The sequence below is a fragment of the Eublepharis macularius genome, chromosome 8, assembly GCF_028583425.1.
Source record: "Eublepharis macularius isolate TG4126 chromosome 8, MPM_Emac_v1.0, whole genome shotgun sequence".
Classification (NCBI taxonomy): domain Eukaryota; kingdom Metazoa; phylum Chordata; class Lepidosauria; order Squamata; family Eublepharidae; genus Eublepharis; species Eublepharis macularius.
Window position 1 is genome coordinate 1,292,753 of NC_072797.1, and position 22,158 is coordinate 1,314,910.

At 52.5% G+C, this 22,158-nt stretch overlaps 2 protein-coding genes across 3 annotated transcripts in view; both read left to right on the top strand.

Moving 5' to 3' along the window:
- The first annotated feature begins 735 nt into the window (after positions 1-735).
- On the top strand, positions 736-14,463 carry FANCG (FA complementation group G). 2 transcript variants are annotated; one of them, XM_054987303.1, is made up of 14 exons: positions 736-825; positions 1,052-1,133; positions 1,977-2,108; positions 2,264-2,457; positions 2,912-3,068; positions 3,837-3,967; positions 4,893-5,039; positions 5,327-5,508; positions 5,756-5,822; positions 6,629-6,957; positions 7,844-7,884; positions 8,263-8,430; positions 10,254-10,377; positions 11,686-14,463. In XM_054987303.1, exons 1-14 carry the CDS (start codon positions 736-738, stop codon positions 11,795-11,797), a joined length of 1,956 nt encoding a protein of 651 aa, XP_054843278.1. In that variant the 3' UTR covers positions 11,798-14,463. The 2 variants fall into 2 exon arrangements, with proteins under 2 accessions (XP_054843278.1, XP_054843279.1); XM_054987304.1 differs by having other exon boundaries at positions 5,345-5,508; positions 8,260-8,430.
- Positions 14,464-17,900: 3,437 nt separating this feature from the next.
- VCP (valosin containing protein) overlaps positions 17,901-22,158 on the top strand; it is a 30,740-nt gene continuing 26,482 nt past the window's right edge. The window contains exons 1-2 of the mRNA XM_054986515.1: positions 17,901-18,064; positions 21,690-21,801. Of these exons, the coding sequence (XP_054842490.1) occupies positions 18,048-18,064; positions 21,690-21,801 (129 nt within the window). The 5' untranslated portion in view covers positions 17,901-18,047. The remainder of the gene's footprint in view (positions 18,065-21,689; positions 21,802-22,158) is intronic.

Below are 22,158 nucleotides of genomic sequence, written 5' to 3' on the forward strand. Positions count from 1 at the left end.
GTGACAGATTCAAAGAGTTTCAGGGGGGTTAAGATGAAAAAGGAGGGAAATGTCTTCTTACTATTCTACTTCATTTATGCCCCAGGCCATTCTCCCCAGGGAGACACCAAAGCGGCTTACATCTTTTTCCTCTCCATTTTTTCATCACAACAACCTTGTGTGGTAGGTTAGACTGACAGTGTGTGTGACTGGACCAAAGTCAGGCAGTGAAGGGAACTGAACCTGGGTCGCCTTTTGTATTGGAATTATGAATTGTGTATTTTGTCTTCTGTTGGGTATTGTTTTTAATTTATTGTACCATTATATAATGTTGTATCCCACCCTGCGCCCGCTCACGGGGAAGGCGGGCAAGAAATCTAATAAATTCCAGGCTGAAGAAGTGCTCCGAAGCAAAGGGGGGTTCACCCGCGGCGGACTCGGCGCCCGTTTCTGCGGCAGGGCTAGCTTCCCGGGGCTGGACCCCGCGCGGGCGGATGCAGCAGTCTAGGTGGGGAGGGAGGGCGGGGCTCACAGCAGGCGCCCTCCTCCCGCCCGCGGGCGGCGGGGGTGCGCGGTTTGGCCTTTTCGTCCCAGCCGAGCCGCCGTATCCGCCGCCGGCGCTTGATTCTGCCGCCAGCCGCAGTTGCCCCGGCAACCGACGCGTTCGGCCAACGAGAAAGCTGCGGCGGGGGAGATCAGCCTATCAGAAGGCGGCGCTGAGGGAGGGGGAGGGCTCTTCAGTTTTGGCGCGGCGTGATGGCCGCCGCCGGTCCCGGGCCCTGCCTGAGCCTCTGGCGGGAGGAGAACGACGGGCTGGCGGAGCGCTGGCTGAGGAGCCCCCGCGGGGTAGCCCGGCCGCCGGCGCGAGGGAGGGGAGGCCAAGCGGGGCGGAGGGCGGCACAGGGGCTGCGGGGCGGGGAGGGGCGGGCAGCCCTTCTGCAGAGCTGGGGCCTCTGGCTGGGCCTGGCCGGGCACTGCGCTGGCTTCTCCCCGCCTGGCCGGGCTGGGTCCGGGCGGGCGGGGGGGGCGGTTCTGGCAGCTGCCTGACTCCGACGCCTCCCTCCCTCGGCAGGCGGCCAAGGCTCCCGCGGCAGAGCTCCAGGCGGCCCCGCAGTGCCAGCGCGCCTTCCGCGAGCTCCTGCAGAAGATCCAAGGTAGCGCCAAAGGCTCCGCTTGGGCGGGCAGCAGCTCGGCGCTCGTTGCTGGGCGTGCGGGAGGGCCGGGTGCAGCCCGCAGCACCGCGCGGAAAAAGGCTCCCGCTGCAGGCGGCCCCTCGAGACCAGGGAGAGCTGCTGGATCGGCGGCAACGTCTGGCCCACAGACCGGGCCGAGCGGCCCAGGCCTGCCCCCGACGCGGCCTCCTGGGATTAATGGGCTTTGCACAGGCGCAGCTCGTCCCAGGAAGTTCCCGAGGCCACTTTCTGGTCCACGCATTGAGACCCCTGGTCTGTGCCTCGCTGGCTGCGTGTGTGCAACCAGGAGTGATTGTGAGACCAGGTTGGATGTCGTCTTCTTTAATCTTTTCTTAGCCACCTGAACTTTTTCTCCAGGAACACAGGACTAATTCCGCCAGTTCTGCTGCTTGCTCAAGCTCACCAGTGTCATTTGTTTTCTAGAGCTGGGCACCCAGCTGGCCTAGGGGCAGCTGGGCCAGAACTGGCCCAGGACTCACAAAGGCCGCCTCTAAGGCATAGGTTTGTCGGCATATTCTTGATGAGGGAAAGCCTTGGGTGGCGTTAGCAGGGGTGTGATCGCATTGTAACTGGGAACGCAGCAGTGGGCAAGGTGGCTGGGGGTGGGGGTTGTCTATTGTCTTTTAATATGGCAAGCTGTCCAGCACCGTATCTTGGATCTGCAAAAATAACTTGTCACCTTAGCTGTGGCTAAAAACCATCTCTTGCAGTATCTTTACATGGATAGCCTAGTCTTTCTGAAAAACGGGGGCCCTTTGAGGCACCTTTTGGCACCCCCCCATGATTTGGTCTGTGTCACTGCAGGGCTTCCAGCTGTGCTCCCTGCTCTGCCGCTGGAGCTGAGCATCCTCTGCAATTCGCTGCTCTTTGATATTGGTCTGTGTAGTGACTCCAGCGAGAAGTTACTGGCAAGGATAGACGATGGTCTCGGGAGGGGTAAGAGTTATGTCTTATACTGTTCGAAGGATTATGGGGAGAAGCTTGGGCATGGCTAACTGACAGAAGGGAACTTTCTTCGGAGAAGCCGACAGCCCCACCCCCACCCCCTGAAAGGAAAACAGTCCTCAACGAGCTTTGTCCCTCTCTTCTAGTTCTGGAGGCTCATTCCGTGCCTGAGCAGGGGCTTAGCTCAGAGGATCGCTGGCAGAAGGTGCTCCAGCAGGGGATCCCTGAAGAGCTACAGGGCCCTCTGCATCAACTAGCTGCCCTGCAGGGACTGCTTTGGCTGGCAGCAGGCCGCCTGGAAGTGGTGGAAGGTCTCTTTCAACAACTGCATAGTGTCAAGGTAGCGTAGCAGCATTCTGAGTTAGCCTCACACCACAAAGTGTCGCTCAGCCTTTTCCTTCTGTTGAGAGCCTTGGTGTCACAGGTTGGAACATGTGGAAGGGCCACGGGCTTGTTTCTTCATCCTGCAATGGGCTGTTGCGTGTGAAAACCTAAATGGCTGCAAGGCCCTTTCTCTAAGCCTCTGGCCACATGACGCACAAAGTGCCACGCCGAGGGCCGCAGACTGAAGAAATATTTATCTTTAAAGGGTGGGGTGTGGGGAGCCCAATGTGGCTCATAGCTGGGTTACCAGCACACAATGTCAAGTGAGTGCCGCCATCTGTTTTCCTCCAGCTGTCCTCCTGTTTCTTGGCTGCCTCGCCATCAACCTTAAAGACAGGGAAGGAACTGGAGTGGCTCAAAAGTCAGCTGATCTTCAGGGTGCCACAGGAATAATGCTTTTCTTTTCTCAGAACCCGGGGCCACCTTTGTACATTGGTTCTAAGAATAAGCTCCTTTCCCTGCTCCAAGAATGGCATCCCCCTGATGTTGGAGAGTCTGGGCCCCTCTCGGTGCAGAGTGCCAGGCGCTTGAAAGATGTCCTGTGGACTTCAGCGGCTTTCCTGCAAGGTGTGGCCTGAATTGCCTTTATCTTCCTGCCCTGGTACTGTTGCTGTTTCTAGAAATCTTCCCCCCAATAAATGACCAAATGGACTGCTCTTGGGTGCCTCCCTCACGAAAGAGGCAGGAGGGGGGCTTTGCTTTGTTTACGTGGAAAAGGAAGGGCTAGCATGATTTACAAAGAAAGAGAAGTAGTCTTGGTTGCTCTGGCAGATTGCGAGCTTGATAAAGAGTCCCTGTTAGTTGTATTCTGCCCTGTCTCGGGGTTTGAAAGTGGATAACAGCCATACTTGAAAACGTGTAATGTGAACATTATAACATGTATCTACTTGATCCTGCGTCCCAAGTTGTATTATTCTGGAAGATCATTGGGGCTTTGGATAGAACGAGAATCTTGTTAACAGGGTGAGGAAGGGATGGCCAAGACTGCGGATGTTGTGGGGGGGAGGAAACCACATTTAGCAACACAAATACAGAACAAGCACAGCAAGTCAAGAGGCACAGCAAGTCAGGAGGGGCGGAAGCTTTCCCTGTGCTGTGCTAGTGTTCTGTTTGCATAGTGGGCTTTTTAATGTGGAAAGGACATTCCAAGCTGAAACCTGCCACCTGCTGGCTGAAGGGATGCAGCGTGTTTGGCCACCTCCTCTTGCATGTGGACCGAAGCGTGGGTGGGCTCTGTGGTTGTCCTCGGAAGAGTCTAGTGCTGGGCTGGTTGAAGGCTGCTGCCCCAACTTGGCAAGGCAGGGGTTGTGCTTTAAACCTGCTTCTTTTCTCCAGGTTTTCAGGAACTGGTTTCAGGCAATCACCCTGAGGCTCTTGCCTTCCTCCAAGCAGCTGCCACTGGGCTGTGTCGGAAGAGAGTCCTGGCCCAGATCTTCACTTTAATGGGATGCTGCAACCTGAAAATGGTATGGGTGCAACGTGAGAGAAGAGAGTGTGTGCAACAGATGACTGCAGCAGAGGGATTGAGAAGAGAGGCGGGGTCCACAGGGCAAAACTGCCAGACGCCCAGCTCCAGCTGGCTGTTGGTGTGCCAGCGATGCAGATCCAGAGACTGAAAGATTGTGCACGGTTCTGCACACTGCAGCCATAGCCGCTCCCCGGCCTCTTTCCCTCTCCCCCTCCCTTCTCTACTGGGCTTCTTAGGCAGCATTAAGGCCACACAGCCACGCTCAGTTTCCTGTGAAGTACGGAAGACGTGAGAAGTGATTCTTGTATTCCTTCAGAACAACCCGTAGTTGAAGAAAGTGAATTTTTTTGGTAATTTGTCTCTCTAAAGGAAATCTCTGTCCTGCAAACTGCCTGAATGAAAAAAATCAGGATTATATTCCTATCCCATGCATAGATTTTCTTAAGGCCAAAATAATGGCATTTATTTACCACTTTTCTAGACACATCAGTGCCCCATTCAGAGCAGGGAACAAAGTCAGCATTGTTATCACAATACAGCTGGGGAACGGGGGCTGAGGCTTTCCCAAGGCCATTTGCTGAGCTCATGGCGGTCGAACCAGCAGAGTGCTGATTCACAGTCCAACCACTTAGCCCCTATGCTACAGGAGATCTCTATAAAAATTCTCCCTTGCTTCACTTCATGTCACAAGCGCCCCGTGGGAGTGACTGGCCCAACAGAGGTGCCTGGGTCACTCTGATCTTCATCCATCATTCTATGTATTGTGCTACCCTGGATCAGAAGTTTGGCAAATGTTGCAATGGAGAAGGGCAGGGTGGCATGGGGAGGGTATGTCATCTCTACAGGTAAGGAGAGGCTACACTGTGCAGGACTCTGGGATTTCATTAGATTCTGGCAGTGGCTTCGTATTTTCTTCTCTGCAGGGTAAGCCGCAAGCAGCAGTCCAGTGCCTGAAACGAGCCCTGCAGGTGGACTTCTCGTTCCTCCCTGCCCTGTACCAGGCAGTATTGTTGTACCGCCACCTGGGACTCACAGAGGCAGAGCTGGAGGCCTTGGCGTTGCTTTATCAGGTCCGACTGGCTGCTTGTCTGGATTGATACGATAAAATGGGAGGATAGGCGGATGCTTCTGCTAGCTCTGTCTGGAGAGAGGATCTTAGGCTGCTTGAGTGCCTGATCCTAGCCCTAGAAATGGGCAGCAGTCGAGCCAACTGCAGCCATCCTTGTTTGTGGGCATCCTTGTCCCTTTGCTTGGTTCTGGTTCTCCTTGAACAAAGGGCAGGAGCAAATGGCAAGCTCAGCCTTCTGCCAGGGGCCGGGGATGTGCCATTACAGCCACCCTGGCTGATTGTGAACAGGGCTTCTCCCCTGCCCAGGCGCTGGACGGCTCGACGCAGACAGCTGCTGAATCCCTCAATCCACCCTACCTCATTGGAGTGGAGCACCTCATCTGCACGTCAGAACTGCATGCTTTTTGGGGGCAGAACTCTCCAACAGAAGTGAAGTACCAGCTGGCTCAGAGGTGCCTCCAGGCAGGGAGGTGCGTGTCCCTTCCTCTTGAGGAGGGTTCCCCTGTTTCTTCCTTGGGCTTAGAGAGAAGTCTTCTCCCCAGACAGTCCTCAGCGGGAAGGGAATGACTCCCCAACTCTTGCCGTGCTTGTGAAATGCAGGAGCGGGTGAGGGAGGGGACTTGCTGAAGGCAGTGGAAGAGCCCTGTGCTGTGGATAGCCCTCAGTATCAGGCAGGCCTATGGGGTGGCTTCCATCGGCCTCTCCTTTTTCCTGCAGGGCCAGGGAGGCAGCAGAGCACTACCTGGACCTCTTGGCGCTGTGGCAGGATGAGCCTCTTCCCCAGGTGGGCACCATACGGTGGTTCAGTCCTTGGCACATGCTTTGAATAATCACCTTTGCTTGTCTGTTCTCTGCCTGCCTGATCTGGAGAGGATCTCTTGTGCTTCTCCAGCCCGCTTTGCATGCAGGTGGCTCGCTGGCTGGGCCCTAAATACCTATCCTTGTTGGTAGGTACTGCTGGGCTCAAATGGGTTCTCCAGAACTCTTGGTTCCTCTCTCTCCAGAGAAATGTGCTCTCGCCTCTGTAGTGCTGGTTTTAACTTTTAAGGCCCTAAATAGCTGAGGGGTGGGGGGTGGGGGGCATGAAAGGAGTTGCTGTCCCGACACTGCTGTCTTCACCACAGGCTCTGTTTCCTGTGAGCGTCTCCTGCTGTGCGGAGAGGTGGTAGGCGGCCACTACAGAACGGCTTTTTGGTCGGGACGCCTGGCCTGTGGATTGTCCTTTCCTTGCTGCGTCACTTCAAAACTTGTTTTTATTTTCCCAGTCATTTATATTATGATCTTAATTCTGTTTGGGTTATTTTGCGCTTTGTTGCTGTTCTGTTTTTTATGTTCACTGCCATTTCATGCTGTTTCCTGTTTTTATCTGTGCTTGTAGGATATTTTAATACCCCTGTTGTTCTTTAGTGCTCCCTGCTCAGCAGCTTCTCGTTCTATTTAATTTTACTGCTTTATTATTTTCCTTGTGCTTTGTTTTGTTCTTGGAAGCCACCTTACGTGACTTTGTCAGAATTTTGGTACATAAATGCTTGTAACAGTGGGGAGGGTGCACCCCACTGATCCCTGGGGGCTGCTCTCCTTTCTCCTCAGGGATTTCTGTGTGGGGAGCGGGCCTTGCCCAGAGTCCCTGAAGTGTTTCTGGAAGCTGCGTCTGCCCTGGAGGAGATCGCCAGGCACCGAGATGCCATTGCAGCATGTGAGCAGGTGGTCACGCACACAAGCGAGCTGGTTCCCAAGAAGCTGCACATCGACCTGGGCTCAAGTGCCCACGAGGACAGCCCGGGGCCTCCTGGCAGCCCTGCCCAGCGGGAGAGGGAGAGCCTGCGTTGCATCCTCTGGCGAGCCGCTGCCTACTTGCTGCAGGGCTGCGCGTGGGCGAGGCTAGGGGAAGCCAAGGAAGCCATAAGCCTCTTGACCAGGTGCCTCTTGGCTGTCTTGCTTGTCTCATTTGCACAAGAGGAGGCAGGATGGGAGCAGAGAGGAAGTGGAATGGAAGCCACTCAAGACAGGCTGCCTAGTGGATGCAACCCCCCCCCCCCCCACACACACACACCCACACCCCTTCTGTTCCTTCTTAGCCACGTGGTCTTTGTGCATATCCCAGCAAGCATCCTGTAAGAATGTGTATTCCTGCATACTTGCAACTTGCCCAAAAGATCTGATTCTGCCCCACGGCAGTCCTTCCTTGGTAATTGCCTATCCTGCTGATTCTGCTTGCCCCTGAGCGTGGCTAGGAGCTCCATACAGCTCCCGTCCCGTCCCTTGGCCACTGAGTGCCCCTGCCTCCAGTTCTAGGCTTATCTTTTCAGGCTCCAAAGACAGAAGCCTCCTGGTTTTTTTTTAAAGGGATGCTGCCCCTGGTCCCAGCTGTCCATTTCGAGACTTGAGTGGTCTGGTTGTAGGCCGGGGGGGCGGGGGGAATAAATGTTCAGATCCTTCTGAGTGTCCTGGTGCTGGTGAGGGTCTTCTGACCGCTCTGAAATGACAGCAGAGGGCTGACCTGGGCAGGTTCCTCAGACGAGGCGGCCTAAAAATTCCCTGAATAACCAGCCATGTTAGTATTCACAGGGAAAGGAAGCAAAAGTCCGACGGCACCTCAGAGGCTAACACTTGTCTCAAGATGAGCTTCTGTGAGCTCATTTTTTTCTGATATGTGAAGGAAAAAATCATACTGGAAATTCTTATGGGCAAAGTTATGGGTGGGGCTGGAGAAGCTCATAGTGAAGTAAATGTTAGTCTCTAAGGGGCCACAGGCATTTTGCTTTGTTTAGCTCTGAAATGGCCCTGTGTTGGCCTTCCCAACAGGTGTCTTCATGATCTCCTGAAAATCCACTTCGTGAACACAGGTAAGGGCGACGTGGTCTACTGCCTTTTCCTCCCAGCCTCTCCTGGCCTCGGAAGAGGGCCTCTCGCTCCTTTGCTGCTCAAAGCATCCCTGTTGGGGTCCAAAGTGCAGAGCCCAGGCTGGTCCTTGGATTGCCCAGGGTGGGTTCGTTTTGGTGAATGATCTTGATACTTCAGAGACTTGGTTTTGCTTTTTCTTTACTGGCTCTTCTTACTTTAACCGTTCTCTGACTGCTCAGAGTCGCTGAGGGAAACATTTGGTTGTGCTGTGGGCCCCATTGCGTTTCAGAGCTGAAGAACTGGTTCTGCGCGCTGTGGCTTTTGTTGGCCCGGGACTGGGATGGACTTCCCGTGAGAGACGCCTTTTCCCCTTTGAGCAGGAAGCAGCAGCACTGAGGAGGACGTGGCCCGGTTTGCTCCAGCGGAAGCCGAGGTGCTCCCCCAAGTCAGGCAGCTGGCTCTGATGGTCCGAGGGGCAGAGTTCCTGGAGCTGGGGAGAGACAAAGAGGCCTTGATGGATTTCCAGCACAGTCTGCACTTCCGCCCAGGTACCATGCCCCTGGGGGGCTTGTCTGTGACTGGGACAGAAGGCACTCTTGGCCCGCAGCCGGCCCAGTACTTGTAACAGTCAGGGGATGGGGGCTTGTGCATTAAGTTGTAGGCATATTGGAACACTTTTGTAACGTCGAGCATGCAGATTGTAGGTACAGAATTGGGGCCGTCTTAGAATAGACTATATACGCCTCTGCAAGTGGGGGTGCGAGGAGGCCCTGTGAAGCGTATCTACTGGTCTGTAATATTTTTAATTCTACCTCTCCTCCAGAGAGCTCAGGGTAGGTTACGTGGTTCTTCCCGCTCCGTGAGATAGGGATCGCAACTGAGGGATTGCAAATTCCATGAAAAATAGGAGACATAACAAACACTCCTCTCCTCTCTTGGGCAAGGGGACTATCTGGACCCATTTCACTACAGATTCAGGCCTGGGTTTGGAACAGAAACAGCCTTGGTCACCCTGATGATCTTCTCCTGGACAGTGTGACAGGAATCGACTCTCTGTGGATTCACCTGGACCTTTTGATACTGTCGCCAGTGTTCCTCTTCCGGAAGAGCTGGGTTGGTTGGGAGGGGGAGGGGCACCAAAATTGGTGATTCCCTTCTTACTTGACCAGCCTGTTCGAGAAGGCGGGGCTGGGGGGCTGCTGCTCAGCAACTAGGCCTTAGGCTGGGGGTCCCTCGAGGTTCCATCTTGCCAAGGCAAATGGGTCCCTGGAAGTCCTGAATAGGCACCTTGAGAAGATAACGGGATGGCCAATAATTTATCTGGTCTGGATTGAAGCGAGTCAAACAGAGGTGCCCAGAGAAGAAGTTCTAGGGCTGACAAATTAGAAACTGACAAATCACCGGGCCCTGAGGATACATGTTCAAAATGTTTTAACTCAAAAAGGTAACGGCTGATCTTCCAAGAAGATTTTGTCATTAACATGTACTAGAAGACTGAGGGAATGGCATCTAGTATTTTGGGGGGGAGGGGCGTGGATACAGGAAAGCTTCACATTTGTCCCAGTCAAATATGTAAGAAGTGATACAGGCAGAATTGTTCAAGTGCACAGCAACATGACCCTTGATGAAAAGGAACAAGTACGGCTTCTGTCGACAGAAGTCCTGCCGCACTGGCTGCCCAGAACCCCAGAGAGTGCCAACAGGCGTGTTGACAGGGATGACCTGGTAGATGCTTTGCTCCTAAGTTTCCCCAAAGGGCCCCACCCAAGGATCCTGATGGGCCTTAGCAGTCATGGGATCAGGGGGCGCGTCTTTCCATTGACTGGTAGCTAGTTTTAAAAAAGGCAGAAGCAGAGAGAGGGGAGTGTGGGTGGAGAGGAACAGTGGGGTCCTTCAGGGATCTGTCCTGGAACTGGCTTCATTCCTTTGTAAATTACCTGCAGTGGGGGGTGGGGAGTAAGCAGCGAGGTAGAGAAGGTTGCAGACCGGAAAAAAACACAAGGAGATTGTGAGACGCGCCAGGAGGTTCTTTCCCAACAAGGTGCGTAGGCAGCAACAAAATAGCAGCTGACATTCAACGCAAGACACATGAGCAAAAAGATCCCTGCTACGTTGGGAAAAACCCTCTGATTTCACATAGGCATTGATGAAGAAAGTCTGAACTGGTGACGAGAGATCACAAAAAGACCTTGCCTTTATGGAAGTCCCAGAGTACGGCCACATTTGGGAATCCTTTGTCCAGTTCTGGTTGCCACATCTTGAAAAGAACGTTGAAGGGTTGAGAAAAGAGCACTCTGGTTTGACCTCGAGTCTCCTGGTCTAGCGCTACATACAGCAGCTGAAGTTGTGTCTCCTCCTCTGTGTGTTGCAGACAGCCCGGCCGCTAACTTGTATCTCCTGCACACCCTCTGGAGACTGGACAGAAGGCAGGAAGCCTTGGCGCGTTGGCAGAAGTTCCGCACGTCCCCTTTTTTGACAGAAGAAGAGGCCAAAAGGTACCTGGTGGTTCCTAGACCTCTCCTCGCACTCTGTAGGCCAGAGCTGCTTGCTCCTGCTGGTAGCTTGGAAGAATAAATTTCAGTCAGGCGTTTTCACCCAGAGCTGGCTGACTTCACGTTCAGCCTTGTTGCCTAGGCCGCATCAAAGCTTTTAGGACGTGACTCGGGGGAAGGGGGTTGGAACCTCCTGGGGATCCGCCAGGGCTACTTTGGATCTTAGTAGAAAACTACGAAAACGTTTCCAGGCTTTCCAGTCCGCCCCCACTCTCTGCATTGTCTTGGGCAGAAGGATTTGTTGAGGTTTTCCAGGCTGCCACAGCCAGGCTTCAGGTTGGATTCCACAGTTTTCAAGTCAGGGTCAGGCAGAGGCCACACCGCTCTGGGCTGAGATGCTGCTTCCCTAGTCCATGAGCCAGGGAAGAGGATAGCAGGGACTGCCTCGGCCTGGAGGAATGGCCCTGGAGGGGGGGGGGGGGCTGGCTGCCTGCCTGCCTGCCTGCTTTTCTGCCCATCTGCCCGGGCCATCTTCAAAGCATCTCAAATGTCCTTGGGTTTAGAGCCACGTGTCATCTTCACTTGCGATGGGATGCTCATCCATGCTCTTTAAACCCTACGAAGCACCTGTTAAGATTTTGAGCATCCATCTGCTGGATAATTTATTCCCACCAAAGGAAAACTAGGGATATTGGACCTACTAGTGTCTCTACCTTCATTTATAAGCAGCTGCTTGGAAAGGGTTAGGGTCAGGGTCGTGTGGTTAACCCTTCCTTCCCTGCTTTCTGGCAGGCAGAAATGCCCCACTCCCTTGAACTGCTATGGAAGGGGGGAAGGCACCTACTAGAACTCAGAGCAGCTCAAGCTAGCAGGGGGTTTCCTTATATCTGGGAATAGCCTCAAAATAACACCCCGGATCAAGATCTCCCTATTCCTTGGCTGTGTACAAATAAAATTTAAAGATATCAGGAAATCTCAGCTAGTTTCCCTCTTGCTGAATTAGACGGGAGGGTGGGTTCAGGATGGTGAGCCCAAGGGGCCAAATGAAGCTAGCAGCAGCAGAAGTATAACCTGCTGGATAACCCTTCCTTCCCTGGCGCTGAACATCTGTGGCCTCATCCTTCCCAGCATCTCAGATTACAGGCAGAGCAGGGTGGGTGCTGGGAGTGCATTCGGTACAGTGGCGGGGGAGGCGGGCTTGGATTTGCTGCCTTGGAGCGCAGTGGAGCCCCAATTCCCGTCCCCCGCCCCCGCCCCCAGCTTGCATTTCTCTGCTGTCGTACTTATTAACGACTTGGCTTTATGTTTCAGACCCTGCCCACAGTACTTGCGTCTGTGTATTAAGCGGATGAAGTTCCCCCACGTGGAATCTCTTGCCAAGAACCTGGAGGCCTGTTTGGAGGAGAGCAAGCAGGCAAGCTAGAGTTGCTGAGTGACCTGAACCAGCTTTTCTTGCTGACGTGGGGGGCTTTGCTTGGATTCCCTTCATAGTGGAAAACGGGGGCACTTCTGAGTCCATGGTGCATAGCACAGGTAGTATTTTTCCAAATAAAAAGGACCCAGGGGAGATACCCAAGCCCTGCCTGATTGTGTACAGCTGTAAAAGGATTAGAGGGAAGAAGCTGGTTTTGTCTGGAGGTTTGTGGAATAAGGGGCAGACCGAGCGATTATTTCCTTATTCTCTTCCTCCTCCTCGCCGTCTCTGAGGATTGGCTTGTGGGGCTGATGTTGTAATGGCTGCAGAGGAAAACCCACCACTGAGTTGTAAAACTGAAATGCTCAATTTTTGTTTTTCTTTGCTGGTTAAGGATTTGGCAAGAGAGGCTACTATGCAGCCTCCGTTGCGTCCGCTAGTTCTCGCCCAGCACAACTTTCCAGAGTGATTCGGTCTTTAACGTCCCTCACACATGGGACAAATAAAAATGTAAATTCGGTAATAAGCCGTGAGGCTTTTGGAGGCTATTTTGCGGATAAGATCTTGTCACTCCGCTGGGATCTGTCCACCACGGTTGATGCAATATGTGTAGTGGAGGCCCCTTGGTCATCCTCAGGGTTGATATTAGATCAATTCAGGCCACTCTCCCAGGGGGAGGTAGGCAGGGTACTGCGTGCTATGAAACCTACCACATGCCCACTGGACCTGTGCCCATCATGGCTGGTGAAAACTGGCGGTGATGGGATTCGGGCACCATTAGCTGACCTCATTAATCTTCCTCTGAGTTCTGGGTTTTTCCCAGACTCACTGAAGGAGGCAGTGGTGCAGCCCTTATTAAAGAAACCATCACTGGATCCTGTTGGTCCAGCCAATTACCGCCCAGTTTCGAATCTTCCGTTCCTGGGTAAGGTAATTGAGAGGGCGGGTAGCGGAACAGCTGCAGGTATACCTGGATGATGCCTCTATCCTGGATCCATTCCAGTCCGGCTTCAGGCCCGGCCATGGTACAGAGACGGCTCTGGTCGCCCTCACAGACGATCTGCGGCGACACCTGGACCAGGGCGGGTCAGCGCTGCTGATACTTTTAGATCTTACAGCAGCGTTTGACACGGTCAATCATAATCTTCTGACCCAGCGCCTTACCGATGTGGGGATTCGTGGGACAGCCCTGCAATGGCTGGACTCCTTCCTTCGCAATCGGGGACAGAGGGTGGCACTCGGGGAACAGATGTCTGCTCGCCATTCTTTGGTGTGCGGCGTCCCTCGGGGCGATTCTTTCCCCGATGCTATTTAACATCAATATGCGCCCCACTCGCCCGGTTAGCCCGCAGCTTTGGGCTGGGTTGTCACCAGTATGCAGATGACACTCAGCTCTATCTGCTGGTGGATGGCCAGTCTGATCTCGCTCTGGATTCCTTGGCAAAGGGTCTTGAGGCTGGGACGGTATGGCTACATCAGAGTCGCCTGAAATTGAATCCCCTGAAGATGGAGGTTCTGTGTCTGGGTTATGGAGCAATGGGGTTGGGGACCCGGATCCCAGCCCTCGACAGGGGACAACTGAAGCCTTTGTTGATGGTGAGGAGCTCGGGTGTAACCTTGGATGCCACACTTTCAGTGGAGGCCCAGGTCACGTCTGTTGCCAGGTCTGCTTTTTTCATCTTAGACCAGGCAACTGGTGCCCTATCTTTCGCCCCAGGACCTGGCCACAGTAATCCATGCAACGGTCACCTCCAGGCTAGACGACTACAACTCACTTTATGCTGGGCTGCCCTTGGGCCTGAACTAGAAGTTACAGCTGGTTCAGAATGCAGCAGCACGCATTGGTGTTTAAAGCCCTTCACGGACTGGGACCTGCGTACCTGCGGGACCGCCTCTTCCATTACGTCCCCTGCAGGGTGTTGCGCTCTGCAGACAAGCAACTCCTGGCCCGAAGGACATCCGTCTGGCCTCAACCAGGGCCAGGGCTTTTTCTGCCCTGGCCCCGGCCTGGTGGAACGCTTTCCCACTGGAGATCCGGGCCCTGCAGGACCTGTTACAGTTCTGCAGGGCCTGTAAAACGGAGATGTTCCGCCGGGCCTTTGGCTGAGTGCCAGTGGGTGTCCTCCTTCTTCCATCTAAGATCACCACTTTTTCTGGGGCTGCCCTCAGCCATCTGCTATGCCCGTATACAGACTCCCAATATTTGTTTCAATTGCCTGCTTCTGGACTATTTTAATGACTTTTAAAAAAATTATTATTGATTTTATGGTTTGACTTTTAATGTATTTTTTTAATGTTGTTAGCCACCCTGAGCCCATCTGTGGGGAGGGTGGGGTATAAATCAAATCAAATCAATAAAATAATAAATAAAATAAATAAGCAATTTTAGCAAGCAGCCAACCAAATTATTGCAGAAGTTAAAGCAAGCCCAACTCCCCTTTGTCTCCTGTGCTTAGCCATACTCACTGGACTCTACCAGCCGCCTTTAGTGTTGGGAAGGAAGATAGAGGTTTTTCTTTCCATCTGATTTTGGGTCACTTCCTCTGTGGGCCCTGGCAGGGGTCCTGACTGAGAAGATGGTGGTGCAAAGTTTGTTCCTACCTCAAAAGCCTTTTGAAAGAATTTATGAGCTTTCCTCTGTTATCTCACCATATTAAAGTATTATGAATTTTAAATCTACAGGGTTTATTTTACAGAGGAGGAGTATTTATTGGTCCGCCCCCCCCCCCAGGCTGTGTTTCATGAACTGCTGGGGTGGGGGGGTTGCACAGCTTCAAAGGTGTGCCTTCCTAATTTATAACTGCAGTAAAAACAGAAATGTCCTGTATTTGGGGCTCAATCTGTATCTACAGATTAGTAGAAGAAACAGCGTGCCCCAAAGATCCTGGCGCAGTAAAGCAAGCAGAGCCACTCCCGTATCCTTGATCAGAACGCAGCACTTCCCATGAACGATGTCGCACTAAATTCCTGATTGGGCAGCAGAAATACCAGTCCCAATGATGTGGCTTTCCAGAGAAAACACTGAGCCACTACCTGAAGTATTCCTGGAATTCCCATTGAACAGTGCAGCTCCTGTAAGTATTTGGGAGTGACCTTTAGCGACCTTTAGTTGGAATATACATCTGGATATTGTCAAATCCTCCACTTTAAAAATAATAGGGGCAATTCTGAGATTTTATTATACCAAGGGTGGATCTCTTGTAGACCCTGCAATAAAACTGTATTTAAGTAAGGCAGTCCCCTACCTACTTTATGGTATAGAGGTCTGGGGTTGGAAAGAACCTATCATAATCCGTCTGGAATCAATTCAAAATCTTTTCATTAGACGACTGCTTGCACTACCCAGGGGGACCCCTGCAGCCCTAATGAGGGCAGAACTTGGCCTGCCTTCAGTTACAGCTAGGGTTCATTTGGCCATACTTAAATTCTGGAGCAAGGGTAATACTGTTATTACCAACACTTTCAGCAAGCAATGCTTTCAGCTGATGACACACACTGAGTCACCCTGGGCAGCCTGCTACAGTAACGTTCGTGTTCATTATTCCATCCCAGATGATTTGTTGGGGGGTTTGAATAATGGCTCCAACTTATAAAATTGGGTCTACAGATGTGATGCTCTTTTGGACAGTCTTACAATTTCCCAATCCAATTGTTTCCTCAGAAAACTAACTTCCCCCCCTAACTATCTGATATTTATTAAGGTTCTATTTTAATTGTATTTTATTTTAATAACTGTATTTCATGCTTGTATGATAAATTTCTATTTTTACTGTTCTTAACTCTGTATTGTGACAGCCTTTGGCCATGTACAATTAAACCTACTACCACTAACACCGAGTCATAGCATAGCAGTGAGGCAGATAAAGGTATGGCACAGGAGATGCCTGAATCAGAAGGCTGTTTGAGACTGGGAGGCATTTGCAATCCCTGTTTCTCAGTAACGTGGGGATGCACAGGCATGCAAGGGGGTGGGGTTGGGTTGGGGTCAGTAGTGCTATACAAAGCTGCAGGGCAGGGTTCAGAATCAGGGGCCGTAGTTGATGGGGCAGAAACCCCCTGTAACTAGTGATGAGCAAAAAATACTGGTACGTGGCTTCTCCGTGTGCCTGACTTATCTTTCAGAGGGCTTTGTATGTTTGTTTTTTTACAAATATGTAAGTAGAGGATGGGTGGGCCCCACGGGTAATTGGAGGGGGGAGCAAATCTCCAGAGTCCGTATATGCCAAGGTGCTTCTGTTAACTTAAGAGCTCCTTGGCAGCTCCCTGCTTCGTCTTGTTACACAAAAGGTGCCCTTCCGCCCTTACCCAGATTCTTCAGAGCAAAAGGAGGAGACAGACAAGTGCTTCTTTTCAGTGATTGTATTGAATATTGCAATGTGGGTACCCAGCTTTCCAAGGAGCCACGAGTACCAAAGGACATAACGCTTACTAGCAGTTTTAAAGACATGTTTCTAGTACAAAAGGAACTACCTGCTGAACAATTTGCAATTGGTCCTTTACATACATTTGATCTCTATAGTTATTTTGATTGGCTACTACTCAGTTCTCTAACTAGTCTCGTGATCAATGTAACCTTTTTCATTCCCCTTATTTGGTCACTATCCTTTGCTGACTCGGAATTTCTCACTTCTTGCTGACTTTCAAACTTTAGAATAAAAAGTTATAGGGAGTGAATCTGCTCTTCTATTTCTTCCTTCTCATGAGACAATAGCCTAAAAAGAGAAACATTTTCGGCATTGGTTATGTTCTGTCTCTGAAAAACAGCTTTCAGCAAAAGTTGGACAATATGTGGAAGAAGGGGGGGTTGCAAAAAGGCACTTTGCACTATTAACTTAGTCTAAGGATATGTGTGTATAAGAGCATGAAATTCTATGAAACCCTTATAAGGAAAAGAAAATCTTAACTCTACAGTCTGGAAGGGGTCACGTTGCCCAAGGCCTGATGGGTACGTGAACAGGACCAGTGGAGGGCTGCTGCTTGGTGACTGTCACATTGATCAGATGCCAACTGCACACACGTCAAACCAGCCACGGCCACCACACTGCTCTTTGCAAACACTGGACGCAAATCTCCAAGGAAGCTCTTGGGAAGCCAGAGGAAATATTGGGCATCAGGAGGCAGAGGGGGGCAGAGGCCAAGAGCCTCTACCCTGGCCATTCAGGCGAAACCTCCCTCCTTCCCCCAAACTCTATATGATCCCCACAAAGTTGCCAACTCCAGGCTCGGGAATTCCTGGAGCTTTGGGGTAGAGCCTGGGAAGGGCAGGGAATGGGGAGGCAGCTCAGCGGCGTATCATGCCAGAGAGTCCATCCTCCAAAGCAGCCATTTCCTCCGGGGGAGCTGATCTCTTGTCTTCTAGGGAGCAGCTGGGATTCCGGGAGACCTCCAGGCACCCCCTGGCGCGCCAGCTAAGAGGCCGATCCGACAGAGGCTGCGTGGGGCTGCCCCTCCCCCCTCCGGATGCGAGCACCGGCTGTGGGGCTCCTCCGGGCCGCTGCTCCGCCTGCTGCGCTGCAACCCGCGCCCGAGGGCCCCTTCCCGGCGATGGCTGCCGTGGCCAAGCGGCTCCTGCTGCGCCCTCCTTGCTCGGCAGCACGCAGGGCGCCGCCTCCCCGGCCGCAGCCACCGGCTCCGGAGGGGCCACCCCGCGCAGGCGCCAAGGCGACGTCGTGCGCTTCCGTGAGGCACGTGGTCAGCGGAGACGCCTCTCCACGCAGGCGCAAAGGAAGCTTCTGAGGCGCTCTTCCCCCACGGGCGCCCAGACGTGCCAATCATCGATCTGGCAATTTCTGATTGGCTTCGGCGTGCCGGTTGCTCTTTCGGCGAGGCCCAATCGGTGCGCCGTCGCTAGGCGGAAAATAGACGAGGGCTGGCCTCTAACTTGAATTAATTTTCTCCTCCCATTGGACGAATTTTTCTATTGGCTGCTGTTGTTGCCGAGCGAACCCGCTTCCCGGATGCGACCGCTCGGTATTAGTCGAAACCGGTAGGGTGGTTTTTTGCCCTTGGTCCCTTCGCCGCTATTGGTCGCGAGGGGCCGGTGGCATTTTCCTGATTGGCCGAGACGCCACTTGTTGCTAGGCAGAGTGCGGCCTAGCGCGCCGGGCGGAGCGTCACTCCCGATGAGTCGGCGTTGACCCGTGAGGGGAACTCCAGCAGGCAGCGGCGCCCAGAGACGGAGGCAGCGCAGCGAGGCAGGCCCGGCCCCCCAACCGCCACCACCGCTCTCGCCCAGCCCAGCCCGGCCCCGCCGCCCGCCATGGCCTCGGGGAACGAGTGAGTAGCCGGGGCCGCGGGAGGGGGGGGCGGCGCGGAGCCCCCCCAGCGCCACGCCGGCCTGGCCCGGCCCGCCCGCTGCTGTGTCACGCCGGGCCTGGGGCGTCCTCTCCGGGGCCAGGCCTCAGCCCCCGACCCTCAGCGCGGCACCCCCCGCCCCACATCCGACCCCCCCCCCCTCCCGACCCCGGCTGGGCCTCGCCGGGCTCCCCTCGCAGAGCAGCCGGCCGGCCGGGGGGCGTGGCGGGCGGGCCGGGCCGGAAGGGCCTGCTGGGATCTGCCGAGTCATGGCGGAGGCCCGGCGCAGGCCAGGGAGGCCCCGGCCCGCATCGCCACGCGGCCCGCCGAGCCCCGCCTGGGGCGCCCTCCCCAGCCCGCCTCCCTCCAGGGCCGCTTCGCCCAGGCCGCCCTCCCGCTGCCCTCCTTCGGCGCCTCCCTCCGACGCGGGGCCCAGGAGAGACCCCGCAGGCCTCCCGGGCCGGCGCTTCGGAGGGCCGGCGCTGCCTTCCTGGGCCCTTCGGGGGCTCCCGCCGCCCCTGCCCCGACGAGCCCGGCAGTCGCGGGGCGCCTCTTCCTAGGCCGCGCCTCGGGGCCGGCCGCGCAGGGCCGCTGCCCGGAAGGAGGCCGGGGGCGCCTCTGCGCGCGACGCCGCGGCGAGCGGTTGCGGGACTGGCGTTTGCCGAGGAGAATAAGCGCCGCTTGGGCGTCTCTCGAGGCTCTTCAGCCAGGTCCGCATCTGTCACGCTGCACCTGCTCCGCGGTAGCAAAACAGGCCCTGCCCCGCGAGAATAAACGGCCTCCGAGCAAATGACACGCTGGTCGCCAATGAACTCGCGGTCGTCTTCCGCGAAACGCGTTGAGAGCACTTCATGGCGTAATTGCTGTGATAACTCAGCGCTGTTCGTTGAATCCAGGCCTTATAAAATCTTTAAAAACTAAAACAAGGTTACATAGGGACGCTTCTTGCATCATACGGTTTTCAGGCTTTTTATAGAAGTTGCTTGAACCGTATTGGTTGGTATTTATTTATTTCAGGGATACTCCACCTTTCTCCCCTGTGGGGATCCAGATTGAATTGCATCATTTTTCTCACCTCATTTTATCTTCATAACTGCATCTTGGCTTCCATGGCAGGGTGGGGATTTGAACCCGAGTCTCCCAGATCCTGGTCTGACACTAACCAGTACACTGCTTTGAAAAGGCATCTGTTGTCCTTAGGAACAACCAGGTAGATAGACTAGTGGAGGAGAGGTGTATTAGTGACTACTAACCTGAATAAAGGCAGCGTCTGCATTCAGAGGCAGGAGGTAACATCGGGGGAAGGCCTCCGCCTCCATGCCCTGCTGTTGGCCCTCCCAACAACTGAACTAGATGGGCCACCGGGCTAGATGGTAGATGATAGATTGTAGTAGATGGATCGCTTGTCTGATCCAGCAGGGCTCTTCCTACATTCTTATGCTGTGTTAAGTAAAATTTTACCATTGTTAGATTTTTTTTTCATTAAAGTTGTGCTTGCAAACATAATTTTAAATAGAACTGGATCACTGTTGGGAGTGCAAGGAATTTCAAGAACCACTCTGCTTTAAAAGTTAGCTAGAGTTGGTGACAGAGGCAGCAAATGGGCATGGCAATGGTAAGCTTTGGGTGGGTGTTGGAAGACATGCCCTGAATTTGGTTTGTGCTGGAAATGTTCTCACCTAGTGCAGCTCCAGTCACAGTGCTTTTTATGCTTCATAACAATGAGTTTTGCTTATGTTTTCTTGAATTCTGCTACCTAAATCTAATTCTAGAGGGCTTGTCAGCTTGCTGAATGGGAAGGCGTGGTTAGTGGTTGAGTTCAAAGAGGTGCATTTGTCTTAAATAGGGAGGTAGCTGCTAGATACTAGGAGTTCGGTTTCCAACTGAACTCTTTCTTACTCTTGACTTCGTTGCCTGAAGGACTCCTGAATGTCCCCATGCATTCATACCCAGTGTCAATTTCTTTCTTGCGTCATCTAAATCCTCTTCCTCCTAATTTTTTAGTTCTTGGGAGATATGGGAGATGCTGGTCTTGTTAATTGAAGTGCAGAGGTGTCATTTCTTGGGCTGTGGTCTTCAATTTTTAATGCATTTACAGTACCCAGGAAGGACTGTTGCCTGAGTATTGTGTTTTCTCTTATGTTCTCACAGAATTACCGTGAAGTGTCTTCTGGAGCACTGCTGTATGCCCCAGCATGTTAACCTTCATTTCGTTAACCAAGAATTAACGAAATTAATCTTCCTAACACCTTGCTATACCCAGTGTCCTTGGAGCAGCTATTCCGTTGCTTTCTAGAGATAGATAAATGCACAGAGAATTTTAGTTCTAAGCAAGTAGACCTTGGTGCTGTTTTACCAAGTTTTACCAAGCGTTCTTGGTAAAACTTAGCCTATCTTTTGTTTTGGTTCCCTTTTGCTTTCGAATTGGGTGCTACTGGAGGATCAGAGTTTCTGCTGTGAGTCTCAAGTAACAACTTGCCGCAACTGGCTATGGATCTTGGGGCTTTTATCCTCAAGTCTCTTCAGCCTTCTGGTTTTGAAATCTCCAGGAGTTTCTGTCTACATACAACATTCCCCTTCCAGAATTGAAAGGGAGTACTGAAGTGGTTGCTACCTTAGGATGCTTTTGAGAGAACAACTGGTGTTTCCAGTAGACACAAGCTGTCCAAACCTTTAAAAAATAAATGAACTCTGCCTCACTATTTGATCTTTCACCCAGCTACAAGATGGAGATGGTGACTCTAGTGATGACTGCAGTTGCTGCCGCTGCTGCTCACCTTTCAAGGGCATTTGATTGTTGGGGAAATCGTACAGCAACATGGGGCATGATAAGGTTGCCAACCTCAGGCTGGGACCTAGCGATCTCCTGGAATTACAGCTGATCTCCAGGTGACAGATCAGGTCTGGAGAAAGTGGCTCCATTGGAGCATGGATTCTACATCAGTATACCTTGCTAAGGATCCTGCCCTCACTGGGCTCTGCCCTCAAGTCTCCTGGAATCTTCCAACCTGGAGTTGGCAACTATAGTGCATTGTCCGCACCTCCAGGTCATAATTCAGGGTTCTGGTTTTAAATGGCTTGAGGTTTGTGTACTTCAGAAATTATTTCTTTCCTATTGTGGTCTCTCTCTATAAGAAACGGAGGGGATGCTATTTGCCCTTTGTGAGGGATAAGCAAGAGGTGAGGGCACGCAGGAAGGTTTTACAGTTCTGGATCTTTTCGGAGACATTTTGCTGGGCTGGGGTATTTGGGGGAAGTGACACAATACTATTTGGTGCAGTGAGCAAGTATTTATTTTAGGGTGTCATCTCCTGAGCCTTTCAAAATCAAGTTGGTTTTAAATCTCATTTAGAGGTTGCTCTGAACACCTTTGGCCTATTAAACCTCATAGTCGTACGTAGACAAACTGAGTACAGGACTTCATTTTCGTATACTGTGAGCTTTTCTGTGTTGAATTCCATATTTGCACTGTATAGGTTGCTGTAATTGCTTTTCAAATAGATTAGCTGAAGAGAGGGAAACACGATATTTAGGGGTGGGAAATGGTCATGGTAGGGTGTGGCTCCGAGTCTCTTAGACTCCCAACAATTCTCTTCTCTTATTACAGTTCCAAAGCTGATGACTTATCAACTGCAATTCTGAAGCAGAAGAACAGGCCCAATCGGTTAATTGTTGATGAAGCAATTAACGAAGACAACAGTGTTGTGTCACTGTCCCAGGTGCGTTCCACATAACAGTAGGGAACTGCATAGCTGATGTGTGTAATTTGTTACTTCCTTTTACACAGAAAGTTGCTGTTGTGCTCCTATACAGCAAGCTTTAAACAGGATAGAAGTCAAGGCACTGATAGGAAAAGAGGAATATTATGCATGGGGTGGAGAACGTGGATCAGAGGAGTTTTTTTCTCACTCTCCCATAATACTAGAACTTGCGTCACCCAATGAACTTGTTGGCAGATAAGTTCAGGACAGACAAAAAAAAAATACTTCTTCACTTGACAAATTGTGGAATTCGCTGCCAGTGGAGGTGGTCAGACCATGAAAATACATGGTTTTAAAGGGGGGTTGGGCCATGAA